This window comes from Lynx rufus, unplaced genomic scaffold (assembly GCF_022079265.1).
Source record: "Lynx rufus isolate CCGP_SWC_20201006 ecotype Redwood Valley unplaced genomic scaffold, mLynRuf1.p SCAF_18, whole genome shotgun sequence".
In the NCBI taxonomy this organism is placed as follows: domain Eukaryota; kingdom Metazoa; phylum Chordata; class Mammalia; order Carnivora; family Felidae; genus Lynx; species Lynx rufus.
This window is the reverse complement of record NW_025814832.1, coordinates 25,645,964-25,667,592: the sequence shown is the minus strand read 5'-3', so window position 1 is coordinate 25,667,592 and position 21,629 is coordinate 25,645,964. Positions and strand designations below refer to the sequence as shown.

Genomic DNA, 21,629 nt, shown 5'->3' with positions numbered 1-21,629 from the left:
AGAAGTTCAAAATGAAGAATGTTCATTGAATACCTTGGGGTATTTAATAGAGACTTCAGAAAGGTCATGCCTTTGTAGTAAAGCTAGACTGGACCTGTCCCAGTAAAGGTTAAAAGAAAAAATTCAGGGTCAAATTGATCCATACCTAATTTAGCTGCCTGCCAAGTTGACATTCTTTTAAAGAAGACAACAAAGCATGGGGTGCCTGGGTAGCTCAGTGGTTAAGTGTCCAGCCCTTGATTTTGGCTCAGGTCATGATCTCATGGTTGTGAGATCAAGCCCTGCATTGGAATGCTCTCTCCCTCTCTCCCTCTGTCTCTCTCAAAATAAATAAACTTTAAAAATAAAGACAACAAAGCCTAGACACTCAGCATACAGAATTTCCAGCATTCGATGAAAATTACAAGACATGCAAAAAAGCATGAAATGATACCAGAAAAAAAGCCAGTCAATAGTAACAGGTCCAGAAATGACAGAGGTTATAAAATTGACCAATAAAAAGGGTTTAAAAATAGCAAGTACAAACATGCTCAAGAATTGTGCAAAAACTTAAAGATAATATGGAGATTGAAGTAAAAGGATGAGAGAGGATATACCATTACAATCACTAATCACAGGAAACTTGGAATGGTTAGTAACATGAGATGATGTAAACTTCAGGAAAAGTGTAGATGGAAAAGATACTAGAAAGTAAATGACAAATCAAGTAGACCAAAAAACAGTAAAGCTCTAGAAGACTTGAGCAACAATGTCAATGAACTTGTCCTAATTGACACTTAAACAGAATGCTATACCAGAAAGCATCAGAGTAAGTGTTCTTTTCAAGTGCACTTAGAATATTTAGTGAGACACACCAAATAATGGACCATAAAAAATTTTTCAGTGAATTTAGGATTGAAATCATAGTGAGTGTAGTGCCATGTCCTCAACAGAATTAAAGTAGAAATGAGTAACATTTCTTGAAATTTTGAAAGTTAAATATTATCCTTCAGAATAACATGGGTCCACAATTTCTTTATCCATTCATCAGTTGATGGACATTTAGGTTTATATACACAATGGAGTACTACGTGGCAATGAGAAAGAATGAAATATGGCCCTTTGTAGCAACGTGGATGGAACTGGAGAGTGTTACGCTAAGTGAAATAAGTCATACAGAGAAAGACAGATACCATGTGTTTTCACTCTTATGTGGATCCTGAGAAACTTAACAGAAGTCCATGGGGGAGGGGATGGAAAAAAAAAAAAGATTAGAGTGGGAGAGAGCCAAAGCATAAGAGACTCTTAAAAACTGAGAACAAACTGAGGGTTGATGGGGGGTGGGAGGGAGGGGAGGGTGGGTGATGGGTATTGAGGAGGGCACCTTTTGGGATGAGCACTGGGTGTTGTATGGAAACCAATTTGACAATAAATTTCATATATTGGAAAAAAAAAAAAAGAACATGGGTCCAAGAATAGATTACAAAGAAAACTAGAAAATGTGTTTTTCTGTGTGATAATGAAAACATAATATTTGAAACTTGTGGGCTATTCCAAAGTCAATACTTTAGAGAAAAATGTAGTTTCAAATGCTTATGTTAGAAAAGAAAGGTTTAAAATAGAGGATCTAGGGGTTCATCGCTGGCTCAGTTGATAGAGCATGTGACTCGACCTCGGGGTGGTGAGTTCAAGCCCCACATTGAGTACAGAGATTACTTTTTAAAAAATTAGATATCAACAAAATAGGAAACAAAAACAGTACTGAAACCAAAAGCTGGTTTCTTGGGGGGAAAAAAAACCCAAATTGACAGACTCAGACGAAGAAAATAAAAGAGAAGACCTAGATTATCAAGGAGAGCACTAAATATTTTACCCAAAAGACAGATTAAGACAATCTGAATAGATCAGTAACAAGTAAGTTCAGTGAATAATTGAAAAGAATCCCATAGGGGCGCCTGGGTGGCTCAGTCGGTTAAGCGGCCAACTTCAGCTCAGGTCACGATCTCACACTCCGTGAGTTCGAGCCCCGCGTCGGGCTCTGTGCTGACAGCTCAGAGCCTGGAGCCTGTTTCAGATTCTGTGCCTCCTTCTCTCTCTGACCCTCCCCTGTTCATGCTCTGTCTGTCTCTGTCTCAAAAATAAATAAACATTAAAAAAAAATTAAAAAAAAAAAAAAAGAATCCCATAAAGAAAAGCCCAGGCCCAGATGTCTTCACTGGTGAATTTCATCAAATATTTAAAGAAGAGGGGCACCTGGATGGCTCATTTGGTTAAGCATCTGATTCTTGATTTCGGCTTAGGTCATGGTCTCACAGTGGTGAGATCTAGCCCCACGTTGGGTTCCATGCTGATCGTGGAGACTGCTTGGGATTCTCTCTCCCTCTCTCCTTCTCTCCTTCTCCTTCCTCCACCCCCCAAAATAAATAAAAAAATAAACATTAAAAAATATTTACAGAAGAAATAATAGCAGTTTTCAAACTGATTCATAAAATGAAATAAGAAGTATTTCATAACTCATTTTATGAGGCCAGTATTTTTCTGATACCAAAGACATCACAATAAAAGGAAATCTACTAATTGTTCTTTCTCAGAAACAGAGCCACAAAAATACTTGACAGAATTTTAGCAAACTAAATCCAGCAACATAAGAAAGGATTTGGAATCATAACCAAGCGGGATTTACCCCAGAAATACAAGTGTGGCTTAATATCTGAAAATCAATTAAATATAATATCTCATAATAGTAGAATAAAGTAGAGGTCAGTAGACTTTCTGAACAGGGCCAGATAAGGAAATACTTTTAGAGCTTCATTGGCCATACAGTCTCTGTCACAGCACCCAACCCTGCCAATATGTTTTACAAAGGCAGCCATAGAGTATACATAAACAATTAAGCATAAGTGTGCTCCAATAAAGCTTTATTTCTGTACAATGAGATTTGAATTTCATGTAAGTTTCACATGTCACAAGAGCTTTAAAAAATTTTTTTCAACCCTTTGAAAACATCAAAACCATTCTTGACTTGTGAGCCATATAAAAACAGGCAGCTGGTGAGATTTACTGCCTGTAAACAGTAAACTACAGGAACTACATGTTCATCTCAGTGTGTGGTGGCCTCTAAAATGGCCCCCAAATAACCCCTGACTCCTAGTACTCACACCCTTATGTAATCTTTCCCCATGAACGTGGACTGGACCTAGTGACTCATTTCTAACAATAGAATACTGCAAAAGAGATTGGATGTCACTTTGGAGGTTAAGTACCAAAGACTGTGATTCTGTCTTGCTCTGCTTTCTCTCAGGGCTGTGGCTCTGGAGGAAGCAGCCTGCCCTGTTGTGAGTAGCTCTGTGGAGAGGTCCATGTAGCAAGGAACTTAAGGTGTGGCCAGCAGCCAGCAAGGACCTGAAACCTATCAAAAACCAAATGAGTGAGCTTGGAATTGGATCTGCTGAGGTCTGCCAACAGCCACCTAAAATAAGCTTGGAAGGGAATTTGCACCCAGTTAACCTTTGAGATGAATGCAACTGTGACCAAGACCTTAATTGCAGCCTGTGAGACATCCTGAGTCAGAGGCACCCTGCTAAAGCTGCCTGTGCCTGTATTCCTGACCCACAAAAACCATGCGATAATAAATGTTGTTTTAAGCTGCTCAGTTTGGGGAGTAATTTGTTAAGTAATAGTAGATAATAAATACATCATCGGATACAGAAAAAAAATACATGGCAAATCCAACACCTATTTGTGATAAAAAAAATTCTCAACAAACTAGAAATAGAAGGGAGTTTACTCAATCTGATCAAAACCATCTATGAAAAACCTGCTGCTAACATCATACTTAATGATGAAAGACTTTACCCTAAGGTCAAGACCAAGGTAAAGATGTTCCATGTCACCATTTCTGCCAACATTCTGTTGGAGATTCTAGCCAATGCAGTAAGCTTGAAAGAAGAACAAGAATGAAAGAAAAGAAAAGAGAGAGAGAGGAAGGAAGGAAGGAAGGAAGGAAGGAAGGAAGGAAGGAAGGAAGGAAAAGAAAGAAAGAGAGAGAGAGAGAGAGAGAAAGAAAGAAAGAAAGAAAGAAAGAAAGAAAGAAAGAAAGAAAGAAAAAACTGACAGGAAAGAAGTAAACCGTGTTTATTCACAGATAACATAATTCTAAAAGAAGTGCTTGAAAACAGCAAAACATTACTGAAAGAAATTAAACACCTGTATTAAAAGTATACAGAGAACTCTTACAATCAATAATAAGGCAATCCAGTTAAAGATTGGGCTAAACATTTGGGTAGATTTTCACCAAGGAAAGAGATGAATGGCTAATAAGCACAAGAAAGGGTGTTTGTTGCACAATTGCACAATAAAACCACAGTGGGATTACAATCCATACCCCCTAACATGACTATAATGAAAAAGAGAGTGCCAAGTATTGGCAAAGATGTGGAGAAACTGGGGCATTCATGCATTGCTGGTAGGAATGTAAAATAGTACAGCCACTTTGGTAAATAGTGTGGTGGTTTCTTAAAAAGTCAAACATAAACATAGTGTAGGACCTAGCAATGCTAATCCTAGGCATCTACCTGGAAAAAAATGGAAACATAGGTCCATACAAAGACCTAAGACACATATCTGCCAAATAGAATGTACAACTCTTATTTGGGTCCTAATTTGAACAGGTCACGTTGACGAAGGCATTTATAAGACAATTAGGGAAACTTGGACAGTCAGGTTATCAGATATTAAGGAATTAAAGTCATTATCCGTTAGAAAGATGTCCTGAAATATTTACAGGTGAAATAGTCTGGGATTTGCTTTAATTTTTTAATTTTTTTTAACGTTTATTTATTTTTGAGACAGAGAGAGACAGCATGAACAGGGAAGGGTCAAAGAGAGAAGGAGACACAGAATCTGAAACAGGCTCCAGTCTCTGAGCTGTCAGCACAGAGCCCGATGCGGGGCTCGAACTCACAGACCGTGAGATCATGACCTGAGCCGAAGTCGGACGCTTAACCGACTGAGCCACCCAGGTGCCCCTGGGATTTGCTTTAAAATACTGAAACAAAAAGCAGAGGAAAATAGATGAAATAGAAATAGTAGAATGTTAATAAATGTCAAAGCTTAACGATGGTACAAGTGCATTCTGTATTCACTCTTGTGTATATTTGAAATTTTCCATAAGAAGTTAGAAAAATTAAATTGAGAACTTGACTACTGTGGAAAAAGAGCCTTTAAGAAATTCATAAAGGCGGGGGGGAAGAAATTCATAAAGGGGCACCTGGCTGGTCAGTCAGTAGAACATGTGACTCTTGATCTGAGGGTCATGAGGTCAAGCCCCACATTGAGGGAAGAGATTACTTTTTCAAAAAAACATAAAGGCAAGTAGGTAATAATATTACATAACTTAGCTTGTTTGAGCCCAATACTAGTCCTTTACAGTTGCAAAAATCAACCATTTCATACTGCCATGTAAAAGGTTATCTTAAGCAGAGATTTAAGTGAAAGAGCAGAGACAGAGCTTTCAGTCTTCATGTTGCACCACTTGCTAGCAAGTACTAGCTAGCTCTCTGGTATTTCTGTATTTGCAAAATGCATATAGGTCTCTTATCAGCACAGAGTAGTTTGCTGTTAAACATTTCCAAATGAGAATCAAGCACCATGATCCCCTCATGCAAACGCTCATACACAGCACAGCCTTTCTTCTTTGCGAATGGCACCTGCCTCTTCCTCAGCATGAAAGATCCCAGGATTTACAGCTGCTTTTATTTGGGGTATGGAAATTTTATAGTTCTTATGTACAGACACATGTTTAATGAGAATCGTGCATGATTTACTGAAGATGCGTTCCTATTTATTCATTATTTTCTCCTTTTTCCATTTTTCAGTACATGTACTAGCCTTAGCAAGTTCTGTTCCAAACTCAGGCACCTTGACTTGGCTTCCTGTACATCAATAACAAACATGTCTCTTAAAGCTCTGAGGTAAATGTCTTCTACCAAGAATGTCCAATAATCAGAACAAATATACTTATTTTTTATTTCAAATAACTGAATTAAATTGGAATTGAAGGAAACTATGTTTTATGGATATGTACTATAGTTCAGAATAGATTTTTTGTTTTATCACTTGCCCAAATTACAGGACACATCCAGGTGAAATGACTAGAGGTAACTAGGATTTCTGAACAGACTGGCACAACTTCTACATGAATGATTTGATTTTTATGAGGGCTTGATTCCCGCCCCCCCCCCCCCAAATGCCACATATCATTATAGCTTAGTGGCTTAGTGATTAAAGCAGCACTCTGGAGCCAGGTGATTAACCAAGTACTTCAAACAAATATAACCCTCCTGAGTTGTTCCTTTCTATCTCATAGTGCTGTTAGGATTAAACAGTATTATTATTATTTGATAGTATTAGGCCAAATCGTGTAAAGTTGCCAGTATTTAACAACTTTTGTCTTATAAAAATGACGGCCTCATGTAGTTCAACCTAATATATATAAAGCGCTTAGCAGAGTTTCTGGCATACAGTAAGCGCTTGATAAGTTTTGTTTTAATGTTAATGTATTTTTAAAGTACATTACAGAAAATGTACCTTAAAAGGAAGGTGAATGCTCATTCTGTTTGTAACTTTACTTTTTTATCAGCCTTTTATAAATAATTATAGCCCCATGTATTGGTTATGTTCATGAATAGTAAATATTAAGCTATTAAAAGAAATGTAGATTTAGTTGAGTGTAAGTAATCTAAAAATATGACTTCCTCTAGACTTTTCCTTATGAATATTGAATATATGCATTTAAAGCCATTTGCCATGTAGGATGATAAATAGGATAATATAACAACACTTACAGTTTACAAAATATTTTCACATAAATGATTTCATTTATTTCAAAACCTTGTGGGGCAGATAGGACAGACACTTTATAGTTAAGAAAGTCTTAAAACATTTTTTAATGCCAGGTACTGTGATTTAACCATAAGATGTAAGTAAATAAGGTATCGTTGCTGCCCTTAAGCTGCTCAGAGCCTAGTGGGAGAAAAGATAAACAGTATGATAAGTTCTGTTATAGAAGTGAGTGCATCCATTTGAGGAGAACATAGGAGGGGCTGTGGCTGATCTTAGATTAAGAGGAGTTCAGGCCGGTTTCCTAAAGTGACTTGCCTGAAGTCACACTATTTAATGCTGAAGAATGAACTTGAACTAAGATCCTCTGCCTACGTTTTATAAAACAATTAAAGCAGTATTTTCCTAAGAATGTCCTAGAACTTGAGATTCTTCCATAGTTCAAGTGAGAAATGAAAGATGAAACTAATATTTGATATAAGGCAGAGATCGAACACAATATATCCTAAATTCAGCCTGTGGAAGCGGTACTCCAGATACTTCACAGATAAGGAAAATTTATAGATCTTTTGTATTTTTTACATAAAAATGTAAATGTCCTCATTATTACTTTGATAAGTAATAGAATTATTTGATAAAGAATCTGAATCTAAACTCTTCACTAATTACTCTGTTAACTTGAACAGGTCACTTAATTCCCATTTACCTTCCAGATCTTTTAAAGATGTGATAAGTGCAAAAAGAATATGTTTGGAAAGGATAAACCTCCATAACAGTCTAACATATCTGAAAAACAATATTGTGCTTTGTGCTTACTAGTTTAGCTGGATTTAAGAGAGCCCCTGTAGTGATATAGTCCCACGTGAACACCACAAGTGTTGATAAATATGCTTTGTTGTTTTTGTTGTTGTTGTTGTTGTTGTTGTTGGTTGACTATATTCTAAATCTATGTTAAGTAAATATATTCTTAGGGGAGAACATGGGACTGTAGCCATTCCCTGACTAAATAGCCAATAAAATGAGACTTTGGTACCTTTGGAATTGGGTTTAGTCATATGTTTGTTTCATTTTGTTTTGTCCTAAGTGAGGGATGTCCACTGTTGGAGCAATTAAACATTTCCTGGTGTGACCAAGTAACCAAGGATGGCATCCAAGCACTAGTGAGAGGCTGTGGGGGTCTCAAGGCCTTATTCTTAAAAGGCTGCACACAGGTAATACTCCATGTAGTGCTTGTGAATGTTAGAAGAACCATGGACTTTGTAGGCAGTCCAAAGATATTGGCTTGAGGAACATGTAGTTGTATATTATTGGCCAAAGATACATACTTACCAAATACTAAAATGTTTTCCTTAGAGTAAAAAAACCTAAGAATTAACATCTGACCAAAGAAATTTATGAGGGGAGGCAAGATGAGGAGAAAAAAATCACACCATGCATCCACCTCAGGCAAGAAGGGTCTCTTGCAACTTAATCTGAAAAGGAAACTTGCCATGTTGTCATTGTCTGAGACCTTAAACTGGAGAGGCAAGGAAGCCAGCCTTAGTTAGCAATTTCGCTGGTTGTTTAACTACCAGGTTAAATGTGCCAAATATACAGAACCTACATTTTATAGTGTTGATGTTTACTTCCTGCCAGTCACATTACAAATCCCAACATATTTTGTCATTAAAAATTTTTGCTATCTTCATATTTTACTGTGGAAAAAAAATAAGGAATTGACATGGCAGTGTCTGGAAGGAAATAATCAAAAGTGAGTTTAGAAGTGATTGACAAAGTAGGGCTAGGCTCTTAAGAAATTATTTTACTAATGCTTACTGAAACCATACCTTGGATGCCGTTAAAAGTGCCCTTACTCTTTGACCATGATGGGACGAGTTCCATTGTTTGAAACAGAGCTTTGAAAGTGAGACTGCCTTAAAACAACAGCTTGAGCTTCTGGTTATTTATGGAATCCTGGAAAATATTGATTGGAATGCACCATTATACATTATAATCAATTACTTGCCATCTGTTCTCAGCACTGTACACATGGCACTGATCTTCCAGCAGCAGATAAACCGGATTCCTTTCTCAGCTCCTGCTCCCAAAAAGTTTGTTTTTTAAAAACTTTATATAGGAAGCATAGAAGTGTGAAAATTATTTTAGCTTCATAATCCCTGAACAAAATGCTGTGAGGCATATTTAATTTATCAGAAGAAAAATCCATAAACATTAGGCAGTGTTTATTTTATCTTTTCCTTGATTTGGTGATCATATGAATTTGATGTGGTTGGAACTGATGAAAAATACTGATAACCATACTAATGATATGAAGTCCTCCTTTCTGTGATCACAGGTCATTGTTTCTGATTCATTGTTCCTTTGAAATTTGGTTGGCTGTATTTAGAATGTATTAATGAATGTATACATTCCTAAATCTTTATCCCTTGAAACAATGTTAGTAATCATATTTTCTCTTTTTAATCTTTCTAGCTAGAAGACGAAGCTCTCAAGTACATAGGTGCACACTGTCCTGAACTGGTGACTTTGAACTTGCAGACTTGTTTAGTAAGCAGTCCTTCCCACAATTCTTTTGTATTAGTAATTCATATCAGTAATATTGTAAGAGTTTTAGTCATCAAGACCAGTGGTTATTCTACTTCAATCCTGGGGACACTGTAAACACACAGATGATTCTTTGCATGTTTAACAATAGTCATTCCTGAGGGTTTTAACAGAGATAATATAGAAGGTAGCTCTTGCAGACTTCCAAATAAGCTAACTGTAACTCCACCCCTTTTCTTTTTTTCTTTTCAAAGTGAATTATTCACAAACTTCAGTACTTAAAATATTTTTGGTAAATTAACTGCAGTCAGATCAATTAACATCTATCATTGGGTCATAACTATTGGGAACCACTGATCCAAACAGATGACAAGCAAAATGTACTCTTTAAATTTTTAATTTCCAAGTAGTATTCGTAGTTCACATTTGGCTTGTTTAGACTATCAGCTTTTTTTGTGTCTATCCCCAAACCCCTGCATTTTGCTCAGAGAATTTGCTGAAACCACTCAGGTTCCTACAACATTGACAGTACACATTTAGCTTTTCTCTCTTGCCTGGAAAATTACATATATGTGTTGCCTTGGAATGAGAGCCTCTCGTTGCAATGAAAAAGAGTTGATGAGGGCTTTCCTTGTTTTTACTAAAACTTCTTCTCATTATACCCTTCTCTTGTTTGATTACCTGAAACTTGAGAGCATAGTGGTTGTTTAGTTTAAAGGTGACACATAAAGGGCCATATTTTGTGCAAGTGAAGCAACCTCCCCTTTCAAGCCCTTAAGGGATGGTTCTGATAATGATCTGCTCAGGAGGCTCCTGAAGACTGAGTTAAAGGAATGACATTCCTTTTAATTCTGATCACCCCTTCCTTTTAATTCTGACTGTCATAGTTATTATCAGAATTTGCCTAATTTCATTTATGAAACCAAAATATTTGGCCTGACAGGAAGAGCTTATACAACTGTTGTAAACATGAAACCATCACCTTACGGTGATAGGAAGAAACTGTTCTTAGGCATCTTCAGATTCTGTTTGTACACACAGATACACAGAGATACACTCCATAGATATTTGTGTGGATATATGTTACACACACATTCACACAACCATATAAATACATACCCTACCTACCATTTGCTGTTTTAGTTTCACTTCCTTTATCCTTTCAGCAGACAGAAAGTGCAGGTGGTAAGCGTAAAGAACCAGTTCTGTCATCAGTTTATTTTACTCTTTCCCTTCGCCCAGATCTTAGGGCATAAGTCATCCCTTCCGTAGAACGTGATGAAATGATTCTCATTCCTAAGACTTCATGTGTCTGCCCAAAACTGTTGAAGTGACCAAAGTACATTCTTGAGCCATTCTCTTTTTCTGGACTAATTTGAAAACATAAAAGTTTAGTAAATTTTATTCTTTCTAAAATTTGAAGTATTGGTACATATGACTTTCTTCAACTTTCTTCCTCAGTAATCCCTTATAGATTTTAAAACATTAAGAAGGAAAAGGCAGCACAGCCCTATAAAACTTTCCTAATATTATATGACACAAGTTCTCATTGGCCTGGTAAATATGCATGTTTATCGATTGCTGTTTCCCCTTTACATTTCAGTTATCCTTGTTTAGTAATAACGTACATCACACTTGTATGAAAGTTACTTCCACATGTGTTGATCTTCATTAATTTATCCTCAAGATAAATCTTATATCTGCCTTAGCATCCATTTTTTATCTGTATCTTGTTTCAATTATGCAATATTGAGAATATACTGATTTAAGCAGTGAATATTTAAAGCTTGATTTTTTTTTTCAGTTGTCCTGGCAACCTAAGGACACTGACTGAACAGAGATGACAGGAGAGCTTTATTCTGAGGCTTATACAAAATTTGTGAAACTAACAGGACAAATTGAAGTGCTAATCATAATCCTACATGTTAAGATGTTTATATATGGCATCTTTTTTTTTTTAGTGTAACATCTTGCTGTGTCCTTTTTATTTTAGAATAATTTAAAACACACAAAATTACATTTGGTTGATCACAGCTGTTTATCTCCATAAATGAGTATATTCTTTATATTATACAACTAAAATAAATAAATAAATGGATCTGTGGTTGATATGAAGTTGCAACTGTCATCCATAGGTTGTTTTATTTTTTCAGTAACTTAATATCAGTGTCAATTTTGAACTTAGAAATACATTTATACTGCTGTGCTTGCCTGTTTTCTAGGTTTTAAAGTCATGTAATTGAATCTACCCCACGACGTACCTCATGCTGTTCCCAATCCCGTTAGGTTACAAGAATCCCATTATAGCTTCCTCCTTTTACACCAAAAATGAGCACTGGGGCGCCTAGCTGGCTCAGTCAGTAGAGCATATAACTCTTGATTGCGGGGTCATGAGTTCAAGACCCACGTTGGGCATGGAGCCTACTTAAAATAAATTAAAATGAAAAAAATGAGCACAGATTCTCTCACAAACTAAATCAAAAGGAACTGAGAAGGAGAAACAAAGTGTATTCATTTTCTTTTAGGTCTACTACCTAATTAATATTAAGCTCTATTTTATTTCTTTTTGGTGCTTATTTTCAGAGGTAACATTTTTTTCCTTTTCTTCTAATAAATAACTAATATCTGTGGGATTTTTTTGCTCTTATTTATTTATTTATTTATTTTTTTAGCAAATCACAGATGAAGGTCTCATTACTATATGCAGAGGGTGCCATAAGTTACAGTCCCTCTGTGCCTCCGGCTGCTCCAACATCACAGATGCCATCCTGAATGCTCTAGGTCAGAACTGTCCACGGCTTAGGTAAACATTTCTTGTTTAGCTCAAAAAATCATGGGAAAGGAACAAAGGCCTTCTTCACCCAAATTTATTTCTTTGGAACTTTGAGATTTTTAAGGTAGACACTACAAGGCTACCCTTTTAGATGCCCAGCTACTTGCTTTGTACCTCATTCGATTACATGTAATTGGCCTAAACCAAAGGGTAAGAGTCCCCATTTCCTACTTCTTGCTATCTAGACTAGAAAAAAAAAAAAAATAACATTTTATTTCATTACTTGTCTTATTAAACTTTCATCTAATTCATTTCTGAAGAAAGTTTTTAAAGGCCTACCCCTGTGGTTATTTGTATTGTGGTAATGATGCCCGGTACATAGAAGAAAGTATTTTTTTAAAAAGCCCTACAGGAAAACTTCCTTTGTGCTTAAGATCTTTTAGAGCAAAGCTTATTTCTCTATGGTTCCTCCTTTCTGCCAAAATATAGGATTGGCTGAATATTTACTAAGAATGCTGTTAGCATACACATGGTTTCAAACCCATATTGATTTTGTAAAAGCCCACAACACACTGTTTCATAATAAATAGGGATTATCCCCATATACCTGTTTTGTTTTTAAAACAAAACTTTTATTTTACTTATATGTTAGACATGTTGACCATTGTTGTAAGGGATTTACAAATATTAATTCGTTTAATCCACAGAATACCATATTAGCACTGTTACTGTCTCCATAATATAGATGAGAAAGCTGAAGCCCAGAGAGGTCAGATAACCTGTTCAAGGTCTCACAGCTAGTGAGTTCAAGAGCAAGATTCAAACCCAGGCAGCCTGGCTCCAGAACCCAGAAAACCTCTTGTCTTACATATAATCATCATTGTAAACCAATATAACTTCATTAAAGCTTTTTGTAGTCACCTGGCCAGGAGCCTGACCATCATTATTGAAAGAAAATTTGCCTAGATTATCAAAATTCCTTGATAGATCATAGACTTGGTCAGAATTAATAATGTCAGAGGCCTGGAGCTGAGGAGGTAGCCAAACTTCTCCCTAAAAATCTTACACTTTACCTTTTTCTCATTTGAAGAGAGGACTGTTCAGCTCCTTATTACTTCATGGCTTATTTTATTGTTCGAATAGAAAAGCTCTCAAATATGATAATCAAAAGTTCAGTCAGATCATGTTTTCCCATTAGATATATATAGCATTCATTTCTTACTGATTTTTGATAATGATTTCTTATACTGTGGCTTTATTTGTTTCAACTTACGTAGTAAGTAATTTGTAAGCAGACATAAAAATATTCTTTGGTATGGTCACACAGACACCACCCAAGTTTTCACAGAAAGGAGCTACTTTTGATTCCCCAGTCCTGTGGTTGGCATTTAGGTTGGTGTTTAGCAGTTCCTGAGTAGGAGAGTTGTCTGCCAGCTCAGTTTCCCCCTCCTCTGGGCCTCCCCGGGAGCCTGTGGGAGGAGGCAAGAAGCTTAAGGGTATTTTTTCATAAGTATGGAATTTCATACTTGGTACAGGCCTGTAATTAACCAGTCCCTTCATAGAATTTTTAAAAGCTATTTAAATCTGAGTGAACCTACATGTAAAATAGGGAAAGAGAATAATTTACTTGAGCAACAGATTAATTGAAACAGAGTATTTATCTCCATTTCCTTTGTTTTCTAGGAGCAGGCTGCCCTCTGGGGGTAAACAGTATGCCATCAAGAAGGCTTTTAAATGCATTTTTCATGCATTTTGGCATTAACTACAAGCTTCTATTATATTCTTCTGATTGCATCACCCTGAATTGTGGTATTTACAGGACCACTTTATGATGACTCCATGAAAATGAGTGGCAAGATCTGTATACAGACTTGCTTAGCTGTTAATGTCACTATAGTATGCAGTGCCTAGGGAATAGGAGGTTGTTTTCTTAAATTCTTGCTGTTTTTAATAAACCCAGTTTTCAGGGAACAAGGGCTTGACTTTCACTTTTCTTTTTTTTTTTTTTTTTTTTATAACAGAATATTAGAAGTGGCAAGGTGTTCTCAATTAACAGACGTAGGCTTTACCACTCTGGCTAGGGTAAGTATTTTCTCCAGGTTCTGTAGGTTTGGTTTGGGATTTTTCTTTCAGAGGAGTGAACAATGAGGGAAAAGTAGAAAGGCAGCAGAATTGAGGGTGTGGGATGTGAGGGAACTTCTCTGTGGCTGGTGTTCCTGAGCATTCTCATGCTGCAGCTATAGGCCTGTGGAATACAAACTGCTCTGGAAATACAGACGTGCGTTGGAGGACATGATGCTCCTTCATGAGACTTGATTTGTCACATTTTCATTAGATGGTAAACTAAGCAGGGACTTTCTCATGCTTCATGAAAGAAATTCTTGGTTACTTGGTATGCGACTGGTGGGTGAGAGTGTTGTTGAAAGAAATGGATAAGCCCAATTTTAAATGGAGGTGGCTTAAGATTTTTTGTGTTCTCCAGAATATGTTAATCCTTGGAATGGTTTATAAATCACTGTATGTATAATAATAGCATTTAAAATTATATTGTCTTTAACCAGTATAATGGAACATGGGGAAGGACCTTTGCTTTCAGGCAGATTGATGGAACATTAATTGGTCGGGGGCAACATATGGCATAACTAAATCGGGACATAAAGCTTACCTTTCAGTCTTCCAAAGAAAATAATTTTCATCAAATTATTTATGGTTAGAAGGCTCTGTACTAGCTTGGTATTAATGTTCAGGGAATTTATTCCCGTGGACTTGTAAGGTGTTAGATACTTTAAATGTAGAATAATTAAGAAATTTCACTGTGATCAAGGCCTTTTAAAATGTGTAATTAATGGAATAAGGGAGAAAGTGTCATTAGAATGACACCTCTGAGTTATAGGAGGTTGTTATAGGAATAACTCTGAAAGTTAAGATTTTGTCGGTGTATTTAATACTACTTCTGGCCTTAAATTTTCCCATGTTTTAAATGTTTGAGCTATAATGTTTGGTTTTGTATTTTGTAGAATTGCCATGAGCTCGAAAAGATGGACCTGGAAGAGTGTGTTCAGGTAAGAATGTGGATTTTTACTCAGAAATGTAGTATGATAGAAACTTACATAATATGTGCACAGCAGAACTTTCAGTTCCTTACCCTAATGTCATGGAGTGCCTGCAGCATTGCTGCAGCAATGCCTGCAGCATTGCTGACTCTCCATTTATTGTGGTGTCCTCTAGGCATACCAGGCAGAGGTACTGTGGTATATGTGGTAAAGAACTAGAAAAATACATGCCATCAATATAATTACCAGTGGAAAGAAAGAAGACCCAAGTATTCAGGCCATAAAGATGTTAAAATGTTTCCTTAGACCTACAGGGTTGTAATTCTAGTAAATAATTAAAGCTCCCATCACATTGGCAATATAGCACTGCCTTTTTTTTTTTTTTTCTTTTTTTTTTTTCACAAAGCTTAATGAGACCCTGGAGCCCTTACATCATTAGCCCTGGAAATCTGACTCTACCCATTGGGCAGACAGACTGACCAGATACTGCCTTATGAACAATTTCTTTTATTACCAGTTTTTAAAGCTTTGAGATTATTAATTGATTGGGGAGAAATTTTGAAGGGGCACTCCTACTCCTAAAAAGAAGATAGAGTAATAAATTTTTTTATAGTAAAAATAAAGGAAAGAGACTCCAGTAATTATAGAAGTCAGTTTTTTCTAAAATACTTGTTATCCAGACACTACTTAGCAGCTATTCTTACTAAACTAAAACTTGTTCACATCCATCTATCTTTTGCACTTGCCTGAGTGTCCCATGTGTCCTCCCCAGTGTTGCTCCTCCTGAGTGATGTGCACATGCCTGCCCTCCCCAACCTTTCACCCCCCACCATTTCTTAACCCCTGTGAAGTTCTGTATGTTATCATCATCATCATCATCATCATCATCATTTCAGAGTTGGAGGGACATTTGAAAAGAAGCACTAATTTACTTTCCAGCCTAAGATAACTATAAAAGACTGTTCTTCCTTTAAGAGTTCTGCTTCTTGAATGTTCATAGCTAACCCAGAGTCCCGCAGCCCCCTTCTGCCACCTTTGGGAAAATACCTGACACCCAGTTTATCAATTCAGAGTTAATGGCATGACTTATAAAATATAAGCCAAATATATATTCTTAAAAATTTGAGGATATTCCCACGTTAAATTTTTTTATGGAGCAGTGTCTTCTGATTCTTTTTTGTGGTTGTTCTAAGGAGGTAGAACAAAGTCCAATGGATAGAAACTACAAGGGGACAGATTTTCATTCATTTCAGAAACAAAGGATTTTCAATAGAGTATTCTTTGAATAGTCAAAGATGAAAATTAGAGATGACTAGATGTGTTCAAACCTGCCTGGATAGATTCTCAAAGAACAGGTTCAGGTAGCTGATGGGATTTCAACCTTAGGTTCTGTTATTTGATGGTTAATATCAGGATATCAGTCTAGGGGCGCCTGGCTGGCTCAGTCAGTAGAGCATGCGACTCTTAATCTCAGGGTCACAAGTTCAAGCCCCACATTAGGCATGGAGCCTACTTTAAAAAAGCGGGGGGGTGGGGTATCAGTCTAGAATACAAGTGTACTCAAGAATGAGGTACAGCCATGAGGCTTTTTTGGAATTATACCTATAATAAACTTCAGTGTTTCTTTCAGATAACAGATAGCACATTAATCCAACTTTCTATACACTGTCCTCGACTTCAAGTATTGGTGAGTTTGACTTTTCGAAAGTTTTGTGTTCATTGGATTCAATCAAAACCCAACTCTTACTTTACTCTTGGTGTCTGGCTACCATTGTGGGAAAGCATATTTCTCCAAATTGCCAACTTACAGAGGACCAAAGGATTATGTTATCAGTACTTAGAGATTGAAAAGTGACATGAAGAGTATGAAATCTCCCTCCTACGTGAATTATACTTCAGCCTGAATGATGGCTAAATTTCAGAGATCCAGGGGACAAAATGGCCCCAAATTCAATTTGCTTCACTTGAGACTAATAGGTCCTGTAAAACAGAACCAATCAAGGCTTTACTAGGGGTGTTCTGTGCTACTGTTTCCAGTAATACGGTGGGAAAGCATTCTGCTTGACTAGTTTGTGTCCAGGCTCATTTTTGTGTGTACTTAGTGCCATATTACTATCCAAAATTGGGATAAGGGGTTCTGAGTTTCACATGGAGGAACCAGGAATTTAAGGAAAACTGGTAAAGAGACTTATGTGAAGAGATGACCACACCTAACAGGTGTAAGAATCATCTTCAGTTAATTAGCTGCTTGGGCATTCTCCTGTATCAGATATTCAGTGTTTAGTCCAAATTCCAGAAAATTTTATTCAAGAAAAGCTTGAGGCCCCTTTGCCTCTGTAGAAAAGTGTTCATTTGTGTATGGGGGTGCGTATGTTATTTTGTTTATGAACTATTTCACAGTCGTTGCATGCACTCACACAGTGTATTTAGAATCACACATAGAAATGTCAGTCATTGATTGTGAAAAGCAGAACCCCAGCAGCTCTAGTTTGCTCTCATTTTACCACATGGATCTAGTGATGGCTCCATATACATCAGAATCCAACCCAGAAGGTTTCCTTCCCGACTGTGCACAAGCCAATGGCTAGAAAAACACCATGAGATGTTTCAGTGACCTTCCTTGCTCTATTTGGCTGCAGAGTCTGTCTCACTGTGAGCTGATCACAGACGATGGAATTCGTCACCTGGGGAATGGAGCCTGCGCCCATGACCAGCTGGAGGTGATTGAACTGGACAACTGCCCACTAATCACAGATGCTTCCCTGGAGCACTTGAAGAGTTGTCACAGCCTTGAGCGGATAGAACTCTATGACTGCCAGCAAATCACACGGGCTGGGATCAAGAGACTCAGGGTAAAGATGGCTGCACACTCTCCAGCTCTAGTGCTCTCCGCACCCTTTCCTTCTTTTGTTTCTTTTTTTTTTTTCCTCCTTTATTTCCTTTTCTGTTTTTGTTCTAGATTTAGATTTCTGTGATTTTTATATTTACTTGGACATTTAGCAAAGAGGAAAAAATGGAGAGCAAATGCAAGGATAGATAGTTTTTACCTGTTGTTCTAGATGGAAATTTAGTAGGAAAATAGCCACTGAGGGATAAAAAAGTAGGTCTCCTCCCAGCATAGTTTCTCCAATAATGTCCAGGGCTCAATAACATACAGAGTCAAAAACACGTGCCACAGTCAGGAAAGAAAGGAATAACATAAAGAAAATATTTAGTTAGATGGGATTTAAGAATTTAATTTGTATTTTTCTTTCACATCAAACCCTTTTTCTGGTGTTCTTATTTTTTAAGACAACAAATGGATTTAAGAGGTTTTTTTTTTCACCTTTTCTTTTAGCCCCATCCTCCATAATAAAGAGACCCATGCATAGCCAAATGACTGGAAGACAAGTTGCTAACAAGGAGGTTATAAAAGGCTGGATGAATCTGTATGTTAGATTATTCAGCTCGATAGACATTTATTGAAACATCTGTTTCACACCTGCTGTGGGAAGGGCACTGTGCTTAGTTAGGCCCTTACAGCCAATGTCTAAAAACATCCATGTTGGCCATATGGCATCTGAGTACATAAAGGAGACCAAACCTCATCTTGAGATCCAGTTGGCCTTAGTTCTTCCTCTCCCTTCAGACCTAGAGGACTGAGAGCATAACCGCAATGGGGAGGCCTTGGCAGCCATATTCCTTCTACACCACAAGGAGAGAGCCACAGATCAACCAGAGCCTCTTCTATGGCCTCCCTACAGTAGGGTTCCTAGACCTGCCTGGCTGTCCAAAATCTCTTCCATCTCTGAGTTCTCAAGACTTTTTTTGTCTATTCTTCAAATCATCATTTAGCATTTTTGTACTTTAATTTAGCTATTTATGTCTAGACTGTTAAGTTCCTTAGGAGCAGGATCTCCACGTTGACCATCTTTGTATCCCTCTTATGTTAACTAGCACAGTATCTTGAACATGGTAGCAATTCAGAAACTATTTATGTAGTAAAAACTGGAAGTGTTTTGTTAAAAGAGGATGGTGAGGTTTTATCAGAAGAAACATCCATCAACTTCCAATGACTTAGAAAAAATTATTTATTTAAAAAAATTTTTTTAATGTTTATTTTTGAGAGACAGAGATGGAGTATGAGTAAGGGAGGGGCAGAGAGAGAGAGGGAGACACAGAATCAGAAGCAGGCGCCGGGCTCTGAACTGTCAGCACATAGCCTGACATGGGGCTAGAACTCACAAACCACAAGATCATGACCTGAGCTGAAGTCTGACGCTTAACCGACTAAGCCACCCAGGCACCCCAGAAAAAATTATTTTAAGCTTACATAGTTGCTTTCAACTTTGGGAATCCAAGTAGGAATCCCTTTGGAACAGGTTAAGAGATTAGTAGGAAGTTTTTCCCCAGTTTTACTATTATGGAAACGGGTACCAAGGTTATGTGAGCTGTTTAGTCATTTAGAATAACATGGGATACTACAAAGCGGAACCCAGGCCTCTCAACATCCTGACCAACTGGTACTTAGCCTCTGCCTTGCTTTCATGTTCACTCAGCCCCTCAACGTTTTTTCTGAAAAGCAACATTGCTCTTTCTGTTTAAGCCCTCTCTCTTAGTAATGTTTCTGTCTTGTTTCAGACCCATTTGCCCAATATTAAAGTCCACGCCTACTTCGCACCTGTCACTCCACCCCCATCAGTAGGGGGCAGCAGACAGCGATTCTGCAGATGCTGCATCATCCTATGACAATGGAGGTGGTCAACCTTGGTGAACTGAGTATTTAATGACACTTCTAGAGTTACAATGGAGTCTCCAGTGGAAGCAACCCCAGTGTTCTGGGCAAGGGTTACAAAGTGAGGGCAGCGTCCAGATCCCTGAGGCACACATAACATGCACACCCATCCTCACCCCCACCTTCTAGTTCTGTGACCAGGGGACTGAAGCCCATGCCGGCTTTATCAAGTGGATTGGTGAAACTTAACCATTCCTGTTGGACATGCCAAGAAGAAAATCATAGGCAAGGTAGAGGGAAGGGGGCATTCCAGCAAACCCAGTGTTACTGATATTGCAGTTTCTTCATTTTGTTAAGGGGTTTCTTTGGTGATTTTGGAACAGCAACTGCAGTCCTCCAGGGTCAAGGAAAGCATAGAAAAACAGTATATGTTATATCCAGGGACCAGAAAGAAAATTTCTTTGCATCCTATAAATGATAGCCATCCATCGTGAGATGACTACAGAGCTTCTCTGCTTCCTTGTTCCCATGCCAACATGCTGAGCATGCTCACAAAGAAGGCTCATCCATTCCTCCTCCTGTGTTTAAGTATTTGGCCCAGAGGTTTCCTAAATGGTTGCGCTGAAATCGCTGTGGTCCAAATGTGCTTACTCACTCAAATTGTCACTCTCGGTAGCACACTTGTGCACCTGTCTTTCGTTCTTTGTTGCTCCCTCCTGCACTCTTGCTCAGTCTGTCACCTGTTCATAGTCTGCTTACTCACACTCAATTGTTACTCTTTTGCTGTTGTGTTTACAGTGTGCATTTTGGATGATTAGTTGGGGTTACCAGACATTTTTAAAAAAGACATTATCAATAAATATTTTTTTAATTCTAAATCTTACCATTAGGGGACCCTGCCTGAATCTTTGCCAACCTGAAGAGAAACTATAACAAAAATAAGAAATGTTATGAGAAGAAATTGAGCTAAAACTATTTTGACGAAAACAAACTTTGCCTTTTGGTTTCTGTTATACCTTGTGATATATAATAATACGCATGATATACCCAATATCCCCCTGCACATTTTTCCTTCCATCAAACTCCACTAACTTAATAAGGAGAGAGAAATGCATTATTAGTAAAGAATGGAATGGTGAATCCCAAAATTGAGCCTGAAGGCCCCCCTACCCACACTCAGACATGTCATATGTTCACTGAAATCGAGGTGTGAGTGGTATCATCCCTGATTTGTGTCTGTGAAGTTGTTTGCTTTAGTACGAATGCTGCTACAGTTGCTGTGCAGTCTAGCTGGTCAGTTTCTCTCCCCACCCCACCCCCCCATTTCAGCCTATCAGGGACACAAGAATGACCCTAGAATAGCTGGTCAACTATATGTCAGTGTTGGTGGTATATTTCAAATGTTGGCGCCAGAACCACTTCAAAACCTGTCAACCATATCTCTCTTGTGCTCCAGACTTCCTGTCAATGAAATAGGGGGGTAACCAGGTGAAGGCTTTGGGGCAGGAGAAAGAAAACATTGAGAGGAAGTAGGGGGTTCTGCCCAGCATAGTCACCAGAGCCAAAGGCAGGTATTCAGTGCCCATGACTCAAAGAAGAGGCTTCCTTTCTTCTTCCTTCCTCCCCCCAAAAAAATCATAAAGGATGAGGGAAATAAGATGAGTTTCTCAAGTATGAGAAGTAGATTTCTAAACCCCAAGGTTGAACATCTTGTGTGATTTTTTAA

General features: G+C 37.7%; 1 protein-coding gene across 5 annotated transcripts in view; it reads left to right on the top strand.

Annotated features, from left to right (window-relative positions):
* FBXL20 (F-box and leucine rich repeat protein 20) overlaps positions 1-20,781 on the top strand; it is a 97,430-nt gene extending 76,649 nt beyond the window's left edge. For 4 of the 5 annotated variants that reach the window (XM_047081180.1, XM_047081181.1, XM_047081183.1 and 1 more), the window contains 9 exons: positions 5,856-5,951; positions 7,904-8,030; positions 9,292-9,366; positions 12,036-12,166; positions 14,158-14,218; positions 15,154-15,198; positions 16,820-16,876; positions 17,829-18,041; positions 19,810-20,781. In XM_047081180.1, coding sequence (XP_046937136.1) covers positions 5,856-5,951; positions 7,904-8,030; positions 9,292-9,366; positions 12,036-12,166; positions 14,158-14,218; positions 15,154-15,198; positions 16,820-16,876; positions 17,829-18,041; positions 19,810-19,917 — 913 coding nt within the window. In that variant the 3' untranslated portion in view covers positions 19,918-20,781. The remainder of the gene's footprint in view (positions 1-5,855; positions 5,952-7,903; positions 8,031-9,291; positions 9,367-12,035; positions 12,167-14,157; positions 14,219-15,153; positions 15,199-16,819; positions 16,877-17,828; positions 18,042-19,809) is intronic. The other variant, XM_047081184.1, reaches the window with a different exon arrangement.
* The last annotated feature ends 848 nt before the right edge of the window (positions 20,782-21,629 follow it).